The sequence below is a fragment of the Pipistrellus kuhlii genome, unplaced genomic scaffold (assembly GCF_014108245.1).
Source record: "Pipistrellus kuhlii isolate mPipKuh1 unplaced genomic scaffold, mPipKuh1.p scaffold_m20_p_14, whole genome shotgun sequence".
Lineage (NCBI taxonomy): Eukaryota > Metazoa > Chordata > Mammalia > Chiroptera > Vespertilionidae > Pipistrellus > Pipistrellus kuhlii.
The window spans coordinates 47,891,136-47,909,352 of NW_023425449.1; the positions used below are offsets into that span (position 1 = coordinate 47,891,136).

At 45.5% G+C, this 18,217-nt stretch overlaps 1 protein-coding gene across 13 annotated transcripts in view; it reads right to left on the minus strand.

Moving 5' to 3' along the window:
* Window positions 1-9,870, minus strand: part of LRRCC1 (leucine rich repeat and coiled-coil centrosomal protein 1) — a 29,334-nt gene extending 19,464 nt beyond the window's left edge. For 2 of the 13 annotated variants that reach the window (XM_036437369.2, XM_036437358.2), the window contains exons 1-6: window positions 8,997-9,209; window positions 7,499-7,705; window positions 7,119-7,184; window positions 2,711-2,878; window positions 1,660-1,835; window positions 1,357-1,569 (exon numbers count right to left, since the gene is read on the minus strand). In XM_036437369.2, coding sequence (XP_036293262.1) covers window positions 1,357-1,569; window positions 1,660-1,835; window positions 2,711-2,878; window positions 7,119-7,184; window positions 7,499-7,705; window positions 8,997-9,120 — 954 coding nt within the window. In that variant the 5' untranslated portion in view covers window positions 9,121-9,209. Of the gene's footprint in view, window positions 1-1,356; window positions 1,570-1,659; window positions 1,836-2,710; window positions 2,879-7,118; window positions 7,185-7,498; window positions 7,706-8,996; window positions 9,212-9,666 lie in introns of those variants that run through there. The other 11 variants (XR_006741604.1, XM_036437359.2, XM_036437362.2 and 8 more) reach the window with 11 other exon arrangements.
* Window positions 9,871-18,217: the final 8,347 nt, after the last annotated feature.

Consider the following 18,217-nt stretch of genomic DNA (forward strand, 5'->3'; position numbering starts at 1 on the left):
GACGTTTTAACAACTTGCATGCAACTGACAGAACCCAAAACAGAACATAACATTTACTTATCATTTGGACCACAATAAGTAAATGCTGGAATAGTCATCTAGTGGACCACGACAGCCGTGAAAACAAAGCAGGGACAGTCATGCACACACTGATTTCAAGGTCATCTGATGAGGCTCCACGGCTTCCCTACAGAGGACTCTCGGGTCTCCCAGATTCCTTGCTAGGGAACACAGTGAGCGTGACCCTACCTACTGGACTGAAACATTACGAGAAAGATATTCGAGGGCAAGAGAAGCTGCCAAGTGTGCTCATGTTTAAGTCCAGCTGAAATCTAAGTTGTGACTCTGGCCAAAGAGTCGGCCATGAGAAGAGATGGGCATGAAACCCAAGGAGACGGAGCTCCAGAAGTATGTCAACGTCAAAGCACACCAGTCCACACTGCGGCCCAAGCCTATCACCATCTCTTCTGCAGCCCCAGAGGAACTAAGTCTGCCGCAGCCGCCTTCACTCTCCCCTCACCAAAGGGGAGAGACCTTGTTTATCTGGCAGTGCTAGTCCCATAGCTATGACAATAGTTCAGGATTATTAAAACCCCACCGAACCAAAAACATCCCATAAGCGTTCTTTGCTTCCCACACCCAATCCAGTTTCAGAAAATAATTAAATATTAAAATTACAAATTTTGAAGTCAAACTGACATTTGACTTAACAGCCTCTCCTGTCAGGAGATAAAGTAATACCGAGCTATGTTCTGGGAGGGGAGGTGGCCAAGGCAACACCTTTGCAGGTCTGGACAAGACCGCTAGGGTGAGGCCAGGACCCTGACATCAGCAAGTCCAGGACTGTAGCTCACCCTGAATACGGTGTAAGGGGCAAAGCAGAATGAGTAACTCAGGGAAGAAGAGGTTCATTTGGGGAAAGTCTACTGTACAGAGTCCAAGGAGGAAGTCTATGCATTAACTTGGACTCAGCTGTGGGTTCCAGAAGTGGTTTGGACCATCAAACACCTGAAGAGATGACAGAAGGGGTCAAAAGTGACTCCCATTCCCCCTGTTCACTGACAGGTGTAGAGAGTTTAAAATATTATGTGAGTGGGTGGAAACAAGGGAAGCACAACAGAAACCACATTAGGAAGGTCCAGAGGAGGATAAGGAAAATGAAGGGAAAAGAACATCACCATTCCTGCCATGGGGCTGTAATAGTCCCACTTCTGGAAAAGACAAGACTTGATAGACAGACACACAGATGCAGTCCAATGTTTCTGATGTCTGCTTGTACCAATTTTTACTTTACATTTTTTGAACTACTATTTCTTCAACAAACACAGGACTTAGAAAAATAGCAAAAATAGTTACTTCATTGAGAAGCTGTAAAAACTGATCATCTAATTTCTGAAGTTTCATCTCGTTCTGAAAATCGGTATCTTCATTAACCTTCTCTGGCTCAGGTGGGCACACAGACATGAAAGATGGCAGCCCAGTGTCAGTCGGTGTACTTGCAAACGGGTCCCGGGGGGCCATGTCATCACCCGTGGGGGCTGTAACCACCGGTGGCATTCCATCAGCAACCTAAGACAGACACCAGCAGACCCTCAGCATGTGCGCTTATTAAGGACAAGCTGAAGGCATCTTAATATTAGGGAAAACCCAATACCATACCTCATCTTCACTGATATTTAGGGGAGAATCAGATGAAGCCAAATTATCCAAAAGACCTTCAAAACACTGCAGACTTGAGGAGTTAATCTGTGAGAGGTCGACCGGCTCACCAAATATGTTCTTGCAGTCCAGGATTCGAAGCTGTGGCAGGGTCTGCAGCATAACTGCTTGGTACCCTGGAGATATATCCAAAACGAAAACTCATGCATTAAAGAGGTAAATTACTTGGAGAATCAAATAAATTTGTCAACTACCAGATGTACCTACAGCTGCCTACAGTTACACTCTAAGAATATATCACAATGGTAATTTAATTCTGAGACACTCACTTATCTATAATAATAAAGCATAATTTGCTAATTAGACAGGAGAGTCGAACGACCTTCCAGATGAAGCTGCGGCAATATGGGCCGAGGGAGAGGCGGTTACGGGGGATCAGGCAGGCAGGCAGAGGCAGTAGGGGCAATCATGCAGGCAAGTAGAAGGGTTAGGGCCCTGGTTGGCAAACTGCGCTTTGCAAATCACATGTGGCTTTTTGGTCCCTTGAGTGTGGCTCTTCCACAAAATACCATGGCCTGGGCAAGTCTATTTTGAAGAAGTGGCGTTAAAAAAAGTTTAAGTTTAAAAAATTCGGCTCTCAAAAGAAATTTCAATTGTTGTATTGTTCATATTTGGCTCTGTTGACTAATGAGTTTGTGGACCACTGGGTTAGGGGCAATCGGGCAGGCAGCCATGTGGTTAGGGGTGATCAGGCAACAGACCAGCAGTCCTGGATTCAGAGAGGGTGCAGGCCAGGCTGAGGGACCTCCCATCCCTGCACGAATTTCGTGCACTGAGCCTCTACTCAAATATAAATATAAAATACAGCCTCTAATCTATTCATCATGTTCTTCTTTTAAAAACAACTTAGTTTGTCTAAAAAATATTTTACCTTGCAATTGTTTTTCCAAATACATAATAAAAAGCTGAAAAGCTTAAGACAAATAAAAGCAGGTTCTAAGCACCAGCTGCTGTGAACAGTCACAAAGCATGGTGAATTAGTGGGTCATACCTGGCACCCGACAGACAGGGTTATCGTCGCCATCCTTCTCCAAAACCAGGTTCGTCAGGAAGTGCAAACCCACCACGCACTGGAGTAGGTGATGGATGCTGTCTATGCAGTTGCTGTGCAGGTCGATGTATCTAAGCTTATGTTTGATTCCATGAAGGGGCATCAAACCTGCAAGATGAAAAAACCCTGCTGATACCACAGCAGCTATTTCCCCAACAGCTCACGGAACACTTTACGTGGGTTCTACTTCGAGGCAAAGGTGCAGGGTGAGCGAGGCCTCGCTGTGAAGCTGCACCTTGTGGAGGGGGTCAGTCAAGTCTGCTTGTTTTGAGAACAGAGGCCCCTGATATGAGTTCCATTCAAACAAAACTCCTGTGCTTCCCAGGCCACGCAGGAACTTACAGAACAAGCAAGGCTCCAGGCTCCTTCCTGATAAGCAAACACTGAGTACATTTCCTTTGATGGTTTGAGCATAAAATACAAATAGCATTTGATTTAGTTGCTGGTAATACCTGTAGCCCCAGCTTATGTGGGGAATGGTAAGCCAGGAACCCCACCTGGACAGCCTCAGGTGCCCCTGGAGTGCAGGCTGTCTTACTAGTGTGTTCATTTTGTTAATTAGATTCCACATATGGTATTTGTCTTTTTCTGACTGGCTTATTTCATTTAGCATAATGCTCTCTAGATCCATTCATACTGTCCCAAAAGTTAAGAGATCCTTTTTTATGGCCACACTAGAGGCCTGTTGCACAAAGATTCATGCAATAGGCCTTCCCTCACCTTGCTACCGGCACCAGTTTTCCTCCAGCACCTGGGACTCAGGCCTTCGCCCTGGCCGGAGTCTTTGCTGGCTTTGGCTGGAGTCTGCAGTATTCGCTTCCCTCTGGCTGGAATCTTCACTTTGCTCCAGCCAGAGCTGCTTCTGTAGCTCCCTCCACCCTCCCCCTCACTGCAGGCATCCTGTCTCTGGAGGGCAGGGCAACCTCCATCTTTGTCCTGGCAATTAATTTGCATATTCCCCCCATTGGCTGGTGGGCATTGTGGAGATACGGTCAATTTACATATTTCTCTTTTATTAGTGTAGATTGTATTCCATGGTGTAAATGTACCACAGCTTTTTTATCCATACATCTAATGGAAACCTGGGCTGCTTCCAAAATCTTGGCTACTGTAAATAATGGTGCTATGAAACGGGTATAACTGACTATTTCTCTTTCCTGTCTCAGAACTTGCTTCCAAGTGGAGCTTGCTGATCAAAGGTGCAGCCCAAAAGTGTGCGTGCAGGGCTCTCTTCAGTGCTGGAGAAGGGGGCTTGTCAGTGGACCATGGCCCAGCCTCCCTTCTCTTGGAGGGGCCATTCTGAGATGCAGCTGCACTGTCAGGTCCGTTCCACATCTCTGGCTGTCTCTAGTGTTCCTCTCCAGGACCTCCCGCACTCTGGCAGTGTCAGGGCAGCAGTATCACCGATGTACACACACACACTCATCACTGCTTGTCCCCTCCTCCAGCCACAGGTTCTCCAGGACCTCCCGCAATTTCATGATTGCAAACACCACCAATGTGCCAGATCTTAGCTCTAACCCAAATACTCAACATACGTGTGCACACACACATCTCACTCCACCTCAAACCTGCTCCTCCCCAATCATCTCACACCAGGAAGCGATGCCATCATGTGCCTGTTGCTTCAGAGAAAACTCATGTTCATCGTCTTGGATTTCTTTCTCCTCCATTCCCTCATTGTGCCCATCAGCAAGTCCTACGGCCTCCATCTGTAAAATACACTTATCCACCTCCCGTCTCCACCCGGTCCAGGTCTCACCTCTCCTCTGGACACCTGGAACAGCTTGATGTCCCCCACTCCCGTCCTAACACCATCCTCCTCGTTCAGCCCAAGTGATTCTTAACACATGCACTGGGTCACTTGTTTAAAGCCCTCAAATGGCCACCGTTGTACCTGACAACATGCAAACATCACCCTTTTCCTACTTGCTCATCTCCTTCTGCACACGAACCCTATTTACTGTGCTCCAGGCACACTTCCTTCCTCTGTTCCAAGGTCCAACATGCTCACTGAGTCCTCGTGTGCCGCATGCTCTAGCACACACACTGCCACGCTCTGCTCTCCGGCAAGGTGTTTCTGAATAAAATACATCATTCTAAGCATTAGCAATTAGAACTTCCAGGGTTGCCTACTACATTTTCTTCATATTCCTTCTCTCAGTCACTAAAATTCACACTTCTTAAGTATGGAGTCCCATGTGCTTTGCCCAACATATAGTTTATATAGTTTTTTTTTAACCATGACTAAGATATAGAACATTTATTTCCACCACCCTGATCAGGATGTCCCTATGTAGGCAATTTTCTCTCCCTGTGTTCAAGCCCTGGTGACCGATGATCTGATTTCTGCCCCTATAACTCTGCCTTTGTTAGAATGGCACATATTAGATTCATACAGTGTAGCCTTTTGTGAATGCTTTCACTTAGCACAATACCTTTTAGATTCATCCATGTATCAATAGCTCATCCCTTTTTATTTCCTCGTGTGGCTATATCACAATTTATCTGTTTACCAGGTGATAGGTAAGTGGGTGGTTTCCAGTTTTTAGAGATTACAGATAATCATAGAAACCTGATTATATGAAAAGCTATATAAACATACAAACACTCATGTACAGGTCTCTGGTTAAACATATTTTCGTTTCTCTTCGGTAAATGCCTAGAGTGGAATTGTATATAAATGTACATGTAACCTTATAAGAAACCTTCAAACTGTTTTTCAAAGTCCTTATATTACTTTGAATTCTACCAGCAATTTACCAGTATATAAGTTCTAGATGCTCCACAATCGTTTCCTATAAGGACTTTATCTGTCCAGCCTGGCTGGTATAGCTCAGTGGTTGAGGGTCAACCCATGAACCAGGAGGTCATGGTTCAATTCCTCCTGGTCAGAGCACATGTCCTGATTGTGGGCTTGATCCCCAATAAGGGGTATGCAGGAGGCAGCCGATGGATGTCTCATAGATGTTTCCATCTCTCTATCCTCCCTTCGTCTCTCTCTAAAAATCAATAAAGAACATATTAAAAAAAAGAACTCTATCTGTCTACAGGTGCTCTTTAATAAATATTTGTTGAGTAAGTAAATTATTATCATATCTAAGATTCATATTTTTCAGATAAGGAAATTTCATCCAAAAAGTAGCAGACTTTGCTCAACAGTGCACAGCAGTGACAGACCAACAGCCAATATTTGATCCTAATACTTACACATCTTTTGGGGGGAAATTTAAAATACTGCTGCTACTTCAGTTTAAGGGTAGTGACAAGATCATTTCCTTTTTTGTATATTAAACACCTGGCATAGGGTAGTATTTTTCTAGTAGGGGAGAAAACAAATGAATGAATAAGGCTGTTTCATATATGAAGATAATTAGATGACCTAGTTAAGCAATAATGTAATGAATAATTATGAAACTTTTTCACTTTATCAGTGTATCATTTTAATCAGTTAAAAAGTAGGTAATATTTTACCTTTTTAGACATACTGAAGTTAAAAAAAAAAAAAAAAGCACATATTTGATTTTCAATTTGTCATGGCCTTTGGGATGCTATACACCATACTGTCCAATCTGGTAGGACGGCCTCAGGTGGCTTTGGAATTTAAACTTAAATTTGATTGAAAGTAAATAAAACGACAAATCTAGTTCCTCAGTGCACGAGGCACATTGCAAATGCTCGCCTGGCACACTGGGTGCCATGCCAGGCAGCACACACTTAGAATATTTTTATCACTGTAGGGAGTTCTATTGAAATTCTTCCTCTCTAGAATAGTATATTCATTAATTATCTAAGATTAAAATACCATTTCTCCCAAAGGAGGTCCTTCTTATCCAAGTTTGTCCTGTTATGGATCACCCAAGTTTTAATCCCAATTTTTCATTCAGCAGTAGCTTTGGTACCAACACATTCTCTAGATGAGATTTTTCATCAAAAATTGTATTATTCAGCTTTTTGACATGCTGAGCTCATCCTAACTCACCACGCATAGCAAATATTCAGCAATATAGAAAAATTAGAGGCCTGCTGCATGGATTCATGTATGGGTGGGGCTCCTCAGCCTGTCTGGTAATCAGGGCTGTCTAGCCCATAGCCCAGGCCTGATTGGGGCCTATCGGGGTCGGGGTGGGGGGCGGGGAAGAACTGCAGGAGGTTGGCCAGCTGGCCCTGATGGGTGCCAATCAGGTTGGCCAGCCACAGGAGGTTGGCTGTGGGAGCGCACTGACCAACAGAAGCTCCTGCATTGAGTGTCTGCCCACTGGTGGTCAGTGCATGTCATAGCGATCAGTCAACCAGTTGTAACAGTCGCTTAGGCTTTTATATATATAGATTAAGCACATTTACTTACCACTTAAATCATTTATGTGGTTATAGGATAAATTCAGTCTAGTCAGATTAATTAGTGCTTCAAGTCCTAAAAAAAATAAAACAAAGTTTTTACAGGATTTAATAATCAATATATTAAAGTTATATAATACTGCAATACTATTTCAGACTGTTTTGAAGCAAATCTACAGTCAAATTAAACAACAGTGAAATCAATTTTGTTGGTATTTTATAAAATACTTGAAAAAGGCTAATCACTCTTCTAGGAGAAAAATTTTTATATAAGAAATTTTAGGGTCATTTTTCAAAAGTTTACTATTTATCCCATTCTTTTGGGAAGGAAAAAAATGGACTTATGTCATCTCCCTTATTCAAAGTTTTACATGAAAATCACTTACACACCTTCTACTTTTGTGATCAAATTGCAGGACAAATTTAAAGTGCGTAGTTTTGTCAGTGTGCTTAGCCCTTCTATTTGACTTATTTGATTAGATGACAAGTCTAAATGTTGTAAATTCCAGACATGGTCAATGGCTTCGATCTTCGAGATGTTGTTACAATGCAGATTGATGGCATGGAGGGTTGAATCTAAGGATAACTCTGATATGCTATAAAAGAAAACATGTACCATCAAACACAGTAAAAAATAATTTTGAAATCATAACCAAATAATTAAAATTAACCCAACAGTGTATATGTAACTGTGAGCTCTCCTCATCTATAAAAAAAGTGTAATATGCTAACTAGACCAGTCAGCCAGACTACCTTCAGGACGAAGCCAGGGCTACAAGGGCTGAGCCCCTTGCAAGAATTTCGTGCATCAGGCCTCTAGTTCTATAATGAAATCCTCTCTATGTGTCGTAGCTTGAAATGCCTCACAAATATAGCAATTCCTATAACGAACCAGCATTTTGGGCCATTTATATAATCAAGAAACCCACTCAGAAGAGGCAGGTGATCCCTGGCATGTCTAGCTTCTTAACATGAAGTAATGAGCACACAGGGAAGGCAACAGTGCAAAGGCCCTGGGATCACTCCCTACACTCCAGTTCAAAACTGCACTCTACTCCTTTTTTTTGCTGTTCCATGAGTTAACAGTCTCAATTTCCTCATCTCATTCAACTCTTTACAATACTAAACCATAGGGACCTAAGGAAACTGACATTTACAGAAATTAAATAACTTGTCCCAGTTCTTGTAGTTGTTACCTGAGCTGGTATAAATCCAGACCTGGCTCTGCAGTTTACTGCTTCCCTCACTGTCCATAATGGCTGCTTAACCCAGGAGGCAGCCCATTTAAAAAGAAACCATGGGCACTGCCATTTCTCCCATCCAAGTACTAACCAGGCCCGACCCTGCCTAGCTTCTGAGATCAGGCGCGTTCAGGGTGGTATGGCCGTAGACTGGGGACTGCCATTTCTATTGAAAAAGTGCTTGTCCTGTCTGTTGACTTTGGACTGTACCTGCGCTAAATGGAACTCATCTCTTCTTTCTCTCAGTTTGTGTCCTTTAAACCAGAGCCCCTCTGAAACAGCCCTCCCAGGACCCAGGAATACCTACACATGTACACGGCTCAGAAGGATGGAAGCAAGGGCATGGCACTGGCTCCACATTCAGCGTCCCTCCTCAAAAAGGGATGCAGCTCTTCTAAATGTCAAACTAGCAACCTCTCCTGGTCTGACTGTTCCAAATATTTCCCAGTTACCTCGCCTCTGTCACTTACTGAGCTGTTTACTTAGTCCAGACCGTATACTATTAACACGTGTTCTTAATATCATTTACTTTCCAAAACATCTCTGTTTCTGGAAATTAAAAGTGTGCAGGTCATGTGGTACAGTAGAAAAAAGCGGAGAGTGAAGTTAGATGGAAATGGGTTTGAATTTGAACTTAGTTGCTCAGCAGCTGTGAGGCTGAAAGTTATTTACATCCTCTGGCCTCAGATTTGTCACATGCAAAATTACCACCTTGCGGAACTGTTGTAAGGATCTATGACAATACATGTAACATGCACACAACGATGGCATTCGGTAAATGACAGCTACTATTAAACATAAATATTCCTTTGAAAAACATCTGGCAAATTCCAGACCAGGGTGCAGACAAGATGCTGTAACTAGCAGCAGCCAGGCACACACAGAGCAAGAGTTGCCAAGGACAGCCCGCGCCCAGGCACAAAGGAGCGGAGGCGGGAAACGGGAAAAGGTAGAGGAAGGGCTGCGAGGTGCGCGGGGGCAGTCAGGCACCGGGACAGGCCAGGTGCTCCCAGTGTGGGCTGGGATGCAAAGGATGGAAGCAAGGGCATGGCACTGGCTCCACATTCGGGGGGGGACTCAGAAGGGTTAGCTCAGTACTTGCAAGAAGCACGTGAACGCCTGTGTCGCGGGCTCTGCAAAGGGCGACTGGAGCCGGGAGGTGACCGCGGGGCTAGGGTCAGAGAAGGGGCAGCGCAGAGACGGGCATAACTCAAGGGACAGGGACCCCTCGGCGGGGCGGCCACCAGGAGCTGGGAGGGCGGGAGCATGCGGTGTCGGGGCGGGTCGGCGCCGCCGCCCGGCCGGCGCGCCCTTCACCTCCGCAGGCCTTTGTCCATGCAGCACAGGTCCCCACAGTTGCTGTCGCCGTCCTCATTCTCCACCTCCGCCTGCCCCGGCGCCTCCATGGACGCGGAAGGTGTCTCAACCGGCGCCGGCGCTGGGTCCGCCCGCCCGGAACACGCCTCCCGGAAGTGCGGCCCGCAGGGCGGGGCCAGGCCGCTCCAACCGACCGCGCACTTTCCCGCCGGGCGGGTGGCGGAGCCGGAAGTCGGCGCCTCCGCGCCCGGGGCTTCGCTGCCTTTACGGCAGCCTTGAACCTCGCCTTGCACTTGCTTCCGGTGCGGGGCTTAGAAAAAGCAAGGGCCCGGCCAGTGGCTCCCAGGTGCCATTTGTTTGCTTGGCGGCACGGGACGGCCGCTTTCCCAGCAGCCTGTCTGCGGGCCCGCAGCCTCCTCCCAGGTGTCCCGCCGCTGGTGGACAGCGCGGGGTGCCTCCCGCCGCCCGGCCTGCCCTCGCAGGGGCGGGAGCCCATGCTCGCCCGGGGAGCTTTCACTATTGAGTGTGGGAAACCTGTGCGAAGTGAGCGCGATCGGAGGTAACTTTAATTCCGTCGTGACCAGAGCTTACAGTTCTGATTTGTTGCTTTTGGTAAAGTGCCGTTGTTGAAATCAACCTAACCTCATCCTTAAACTTAAGGAACGAGTGTACAACAATTACATCCTTTCTTAACATCATGTTCTAAAAAATAGTTTTTTGCCCATTAGATGACAACTAGAATATTTGCAAGCATTATTACTTTTAAAAATTATTTTTATTGATTTCAGAGAGAGAAGGAGAGAGAGAAATATCAATGATGAGAAATATCAGTGGATCGGCTGCTTCCTGCACACCCCTACCAGGGGTTGAGCCTGCAACCTGGGCATGTGTCCTGACCAGGAATGGAACATAACCTGGCTCATAGGTAGAGCCATAACCTCCTGTCTTACTAAGCACACTGATAGGGCTGTGCAAACATTTTACAGGCCTTTATTTAGGTGGTCCCCTGACTGGAAAACACCTTGTGACTACTCGGGGATCAACTACAACCCGATGACGATTGTGGAACAACTGACCTCATTCCCAAGCCCTACACCCATCCCAAGGCCCCCTATATAATCCATCCACAAAACCTTCAAGGAGATTGGCTCTCTTTCGTTCAACTCTCTGTATGCAGGCTCTTTTCAATAAGCTGGACTGACTGATAATATAATAAGTTCAGTGCTTATTTCTATAATAAGACTCAAGTACCTGGCATCTAGGTTCTGGGAACACTAGGAAAAGCTCAGAAGCATTGAAGCCCACATGGTGCTATTGAGAGGGCAGGGCGGGGCGAGGATGAGCTCCCAACTCCGCCCAGCAGGGCGGAGTTATCCCTAGCCCTCACCCAACCAATCAGGGCTAGCCGAGGCAGTGACATCACCACCGACCAGAGTAAAACGCGTGGACTGGGAGAAATTCTCTCTTCCGCCATGCTGCCGGTGTGAGTGGGGGAGCCCATGCTAGCATAGTAGGTAGTCAAGTCCCAGATATTTTCCCAAAGATCAACTTTGATCTTTTTACTGAGCCCATTTGCCTTTTTGCCTCTAAGATAACATATCTGTGAGATGTCTGGGTAACTTGTAACTTCCCTTTTTTCTGGAGCCCCTGGGGCACAACCAAATGTGGTGGGCTCCTGGACAGAGGCCTCAAATTCCTTCTTTATCATGTTAATTGTTCCTGCACTCACCTGAGTATACATCCATCATTTTACTTTTTATCCAATCCCAGGAGTTTCCCTCAGCTTTGCTTTCTCCCGCCTCCTTACTCTATCACCAATGAATTTCATGTAACCCACCTATGTCCCTCCTTTGATTTCAGTGTATAAATAGAGAAATGTAACCCGACATTCTTTGGAGCATTATCTCAACCTGTTGAGGTTCTGCTTCCTGGCATATGTCAACAGTCTCAAATAAACTAAAAAAAATTCTTTACAGGTTTCAATTTTTTTTTTTTTTGTTAACAGTACTACTATTTATAATACTTCAAACAATAATAAAAAAAAAAAGTGGGGGAAAAAATGGAGACCAGCCTGGAGGTGTGCAGGAGGCCACCAATAAATCAATGCTTTTCTCTCATCACTGATGTTTCTGTCTCTCCCTCTCCCTTCTTCTCTGAAACTAATAAAAATACATTTTAAAAAATACACTTAAAAATGGAGACCAAGGTATAGCTCAAGTCTGGAGCTGTAATTACTGAACTAAAACCTAACATGGTCCCTAATTACTTAAGAAATAAAGGCCTGCGTTTCTCATCTAATACTGAAAATATTCACAGGCTTAACTGTTGCTCATTTATGATTTATCTATGCCTATCATATTCTAAAGCTTATAGCCATGATTCTCTGTTCCCTATAAGCCCATGCTTTGACATGTGTCTCTAGATTCTTTCAACAAGAGATGGCGGTAGAAACTACTGGCTTTTTGATTCTGGGCTTACTTGTGACTTTTTATAAAATCAATTGAATTCATTGAATTTCTAGTCCTAGTTCCAAGACATCACATGTTAAACCTCAAGACATCTTGCATGCTTCTGCTCATTTTCTTGGAAGACTGTTCGAGCTGATTTCTGTTCCCACTTCAGAGCTGGAGTCCTGAGACTTCCCTTCTTGACCGTCCTGGCAATTCCTGTGGCCTTTTCCTCTTGTTGGATATGGTGTCTTAACACAATGTTTTTTGTTTTTCTCTTGGTTTATACTCTGTCAGAGCATATGTCCCACAGGAGCTTCTGGTAATGAGAGAATCATTGATCATCTGCCCCCTGCATGCCCTCTACTGGGGATGGAGCCCACGACCCGGGCATGTACCCTGACTGGGAATCGAACCAGCGACCTCCTGGTTCACAGGTCAACATTCAACCACTGAGCCACACCAGCTGGGCAACAGTAGGATTTTTAAATTGTTTTATTATGTGTGTGTGGTTTTTCTTTTTTATTTTTTTTATTTTTTTTTATTATTATTAGATAAGTCACACATACCTATGGCACACATCCAGCAAACATAGAAAATGTCTAAAGAAGAAATAAAAAGCCTAGAGCCCGGACAGTGCTGTGATGTACGTTGTCTAGGCAGCTCTTGCTCTGCCTCTGTCTGCAGCCCTTTGTGCACAGACACCCTGAGGTGTGGACAGAGGCTGTCACGCCTATTTCTGCATAGAACGGGTTACCTGCTTGTGCTGGCGGGAGACACACATGGGCAGCTTTCTGTCCTGTTCGGTATCTCATCGCTGTTTCCAAGAAGTCCATGGTACTGTGTCTCAATCAGCTCCCGTCTCTTAGAGACGGGCACTGAGGCAGCTTCCAGTGTGTCCTGTGAACCGAACACCGTGACACTGAGCGTTCTGGAGCACCCCATTGTGCACACCTGGCCTATTTTCCCCAATGACAGGTTCCTAGCAATACCATCGCTACATGAATGAAATTTTGATAAATATATTTACTAAACGGCTGCCCAGAAGGATTGCAGCCATTCTTAACTCTCCGTGATTAAAGGAGAATACCAGTTTCCCACAGATTCATTAGCACTGAGTTTGAAAATAATTTTAATTTTTGCCAATCTGATAGGTCGTTGTTATTTTGCATTTCTTTGACAATGCTGATGTGTATTGTGTGTGTGTGTGTGTGTGTGTGTGTGTGTGTATTAACCATTTATATTTCTCCTCTGATGCTGTCTTCATGTCATTGGTTCATTCTCTAATAAGGGTAGGATTGGGGAGGAAGTCAGTACCATGTCCCTACCTATGAATCACCCTCCTTGTGTCTCAGTGAGGGGGCGTAACAGTTGTATTGTCAATCATAGAATAAGATATAAGACGCCTTAATGAGCCAATTAATTAGGAGTCATTTTTTGTGGGGGGCCAAGAGGGAGGTGTCTTTTCCAAATCTCTGAGTCCCGACATAGAGGAAGTGTCTCATATTTATACTTTTTGAGCCTCCTTGTTTGCAGATATTACAGAGGGCTCTGTGTGAGTTATTGTGACAGACAGTTGTAACCTTGAATACATAATGAGTTTGTACTGGGCATAATTATTACCATTATTAGTCTATTTCAGTCTATTATATTAGATGGCTAGGTTGCAGGGTCAGTCAGTTACATTTATCTTTTTCTTTTTCTTTCTTTTTTTAAAAAAATATATGTTATTGATTTTTTTACAGAGAGGAAGGGAGACGGATAGAGAGTTAGAAACATCGATGAGAGAGAAACATCGATGAGCTGCCTTCTGCACACCTCCCACTGGGGATGTGCCCACAATTAAGGTACATGCCCTTGACCGAATCAAACCTGGGACCCTTGAGTCCACAGGCTGATGCTCTATCCACTGAGCCAAACCAGTTAGGGCACATTTTAACTTTTTCTACTGTTTGAACTAAAAAACTCAGTCATTTTATGGAATAACAGACTGTCTTAAAGTGACAGCATTTACAATGACAGTTTACAGAACAAGGGGTTATCTAACAATAGCAGAGAATTTTAAACAGCAGTTTTCTATACCAGAGGGAAGTTACTGTGCTTCCTGACGTTGCAAAGCCTGTCTGGGGCAGGCAGAGGCCGCCCCAGCTCATGGCCAGCAAAGGCTTGTCTGTGATTTTAAAAACAGCTTCAAGGCCCACGCTCCAGAGCTGGGACCCCGGCCACTTCTCTCCCTCCTCGGATGACAGGGGCTTCCGGGGAGCGGAAGGACAGCTAGGGGTTTGAACTGGAGGAGGGATGGGGACAGGCGAACAGCTGGGGAGTGAGGGGAGAGGACTTTGGCTTGTGGCAGACTCAGGCTCACTGCGCACCCCTCTCCCTTCCTGCTGCAGAGGTTCTGAAAACCATGTTGGCCATCATCAAGGCCGGCTAGTCCATCAACCTCTACATGTTCCACGGAGGCACAACTTCAGCTTCATGAATGGAGCCATGCATTTTCACGACTACAAGTCCGACATCACCAGCTACGGCAAGTCTCCCCCCATGCTGACCCTCCCCGGAACGCCCGCATCAGTGTGTCTGGGAGCTTACAGAGACAGCCCTGGCACTTTGAACGCATTTGGCTCTGCCTGGGAGCGGGAGGGGAGGCTGGGTGTGGATGGTCACTTTTCTTTTTCTTTTTTTTCAAACTTTATGGTAATGCACATAAATACCACTTGAGTAAGGTTTTTTTTATTTATTGATTGATTTTTTATAGAGAGGAAGAGATAGGGATAAAGAGTTAGAAACATCGATGAGAGAGAAATATCAATTAGCTCCCCCCTGCGTACCCCCCACTGAAGATGTGCATAAAACCAAGGTACATGCCCTTGACCGGAACTGAACCAAGGGCCCAGGGTGCCACACCTCCGGGGGGCGGGGGCGGTGGAGGCAGCGGCAGCGGAGGCCCAGGGTGCCACAGCTCCGGGGTGGTGGTGGCGGCGGTGGCAGCAGCAGTGGAGGCAGGTGGTGTGGGCCAGGGGAGGGTCCCCAGGCTGTACTACCCCAGTCTCTTACACCAGAGAGGGCTCCAGGGCCTGGTGTGCTGAGTGCCTGCGTTTGGCCACTCCTGCCCAGCCCCCCTCTCAGGCCGAGGATGCAGGCCCTGCCTTGCCTGGGCCTGGGCCTCTGGCCCCTCTGTGCTTCAGGCCCCGGGCTTCTCTGAAGTCCCACCCCAGGGCCCAGGCCTGTGCTCCTGGGCCTGTCTAGGTTTGGGGGTGCTCATGGGAACTCGTCACCAGACGTAGATTGCAGAGTTTGTCCCTAGAAGGTCGCCTGTAAAGAAACACCACCACCACCAGGCATTTTAGGAAGAATAAGGGATCCTCATGATCACCCACCAGCCTTCCTGGCCTAGCAGTCGTCCAGAGGTGAGCTGTGAGCACCAGGGCCTGAGGCAGGGGAGCCTCAGACCCCTGGGTGTCCAGTGGGGTTGTTGCTCAATGGGCTCAGTTCTTGCCTTTATTTGGGGCCTTCGGTTAGTTTGCAGATAATATCAGGCTTCTTCACCGCACACGAACCCACCTTATGCTTTATGATGACCAGATAGTAGAATGCCCATGACCAACAGTCTCATCTATGTGACTGTGCATTCAATGATGATAATGGTTAAATGGATAAATCATCCTCTAACACGAAGTACATAATAGATGAATTAAAAAGGAAAAACACATTCTTTCTATTAATATGTGATGATTTATATCACAAAACAGTTAGCAAGGTTTGTGTTTGTTTTTCCATGCATGAAGCAAACTAAGTCAGTTCATGGATATTATAACTATAACAGCCAATTCAATAGTGAATTAAAAAGAAAGGATATTTTTTCCATTTTAATATATTTTTTTAAAACGCCCTTGACCAGGTCGAATCCAGTTTGACTCAGTGGATAGAGCATCAGCTTGAGGACTGAAAGGTCCCGGGTTTGATTCTGGTCAAGGGCATGTGCCTTGGTTGCAGGCACATCCCCAGTGGGGGGCATGCAGGAGGCAGCTGATGGATGACTCTCTTATTGATGTTTCTCTCTCTCCCTCTTCCTCTCTGTAAAAAGTCAATAATATATTTAAAAAACAAAACACTCACTTATTTTATGTGGCTCAACCTTATAATAACCTCATAAAACAGGTGCACAGTTCATCGCCATTTAATAGACAGTCAAGAAATAAGCTTATGGTCCCGATGCGATTAAGTCACAGAGCCACGATTGGATCCCGGCAGCCTGACCCAAACCCCGTGTTCCTCAGCATCGTCCCATGTGTAAACATCACAAATACAGACATCCCACGAGTGTCTCTGCACACTTCACATGGGACCAGGAACCAAGGCTGACCAAGACTAGAATTGGGATGGACTGTTGGTTCTCTGAGTAAACAAGGATGCAGTGGCTCTCCTAGTAGAATAAGCATTGACGTCATTCTCACTCGGGCAGGGAAATGCTTGCTAATTTTCATTTACCTCTTCAATGCCTCCTCACAAAGAGGTTGGAGGAGGAGAAGCACGCACAGGCTGGCAGCTGCGATTTTTACCTCTCGCTTTTATGATGATGCAGGCATCCTCAGTGGGAAGATAGTTCATCGGAGGATACATTGGCTGTGAGAGAAACATAATCATGTAAGTATATATATATATATATATATATATATTTTTTTTTTTTTAAATCAGAATCTCCATTGTAGTGTAGTTGTTTCATTCATTTTCAGGGCCATTCACTGGTTTCTCAAAACAAAATCCACCTTTTTGGCCTTACTTGTGCTAATGCTTAATGACTTAGAAAATACCAGTAAATCAACTCTTTGTCAATCTATGTAATCAAAGATAACTTTTTAAAGATAATTCCAATGTAAGCGGTTTAACCATTACTTAATGAGATATACAATATAATCGACTACATTCTGCAGGCTGTACTTTACGTCCTGGGTGCTGTCTCTCTGAAACGTCTCCCTCTATTGGTTACGAGCCCGTGGAAGACTTCCACTCAACCCTCATTCCCAGAACCAGGGCGGTGTGCATGTCTTGTACACTCACCTTGTCAGCTTCTTACATGTGAAGTGGACTTACCAGGGAGACACTATGAGAACAACATTTCAAGAGAACAGAACGGAGGGGGCCTTACCGGAAGACCAGCTCTTTTTTCTCGAGGATGTGCCCCCGAGAAGGTCTCAGTTGAAGCTAGGGGAACACAGAACAACGGTCAGCGCATGGGTGGCTGCTCACCATGAGTTCCTCAGGTAGCTCTGCTTGCTGTGGACAAGGGGCCATGGTGTAGGGAGGAGGATGGGTACCAAGTATGGATGAGCCACTGCTGGGTGGTCGTACTGGGTGGGAAAGATGCCAAGGAAGAAGAGAAGTAAAGGTATGAGTTGAGAAATCCTTTTTATTAATGTATTTTTTATTGATTTCAGAAAGGAAGGGAGAGGGAGAGATAAAAACATCAATGATGAGAGAGAATCATTGGTTGGCTTCCCCCTGTTTGCCCCCCATTGTGGATGGAATATGCAACCAGGACATGAGCCCTGACTGGGAATCGAACCCTGACCTCCTGGTTCACAGATTGATGCTCAACCACAGAGCTACACCAGCTGGGCTGAAAAGTCTGGTGATAGATCTTTTCTTACACATGGGAAATGGAACGTGTGGCCGTTATTAAAAGTGCATCAAGTTCGTGATGGAATTCCCACAGTACCTTCCCCACATTGGTGCATAGGGTAGACCGCCAGTAGAACTCCTTATGGGCAGACTGGATATCGTTTTCATTTGGAGCTTTTTCTATAGGAAAACTCACCAGGAGAGTTGGTGAGAAAGGCATTCACGCCACACAGAGCTATGGACACCTTGCTGGTGAAAGACCAGAGGAAAAGCACGAATCATTGTCAGTTCAATATTTAGCCCCCAATTGCTTAAGGGGTTCTCAGAAGTGTCATCTGAGTTAGCGTTGGACTTCAGAAACATCATGGAGTTTTGTGTGCCATGGGAATACCTGTCAGAGTGAGTGAGGGACAAACACTTTATTTAGATGAGACCATCGAGAAGGCAGCGGAGCATAACAACATAGACTCTGGGTGCTGGTG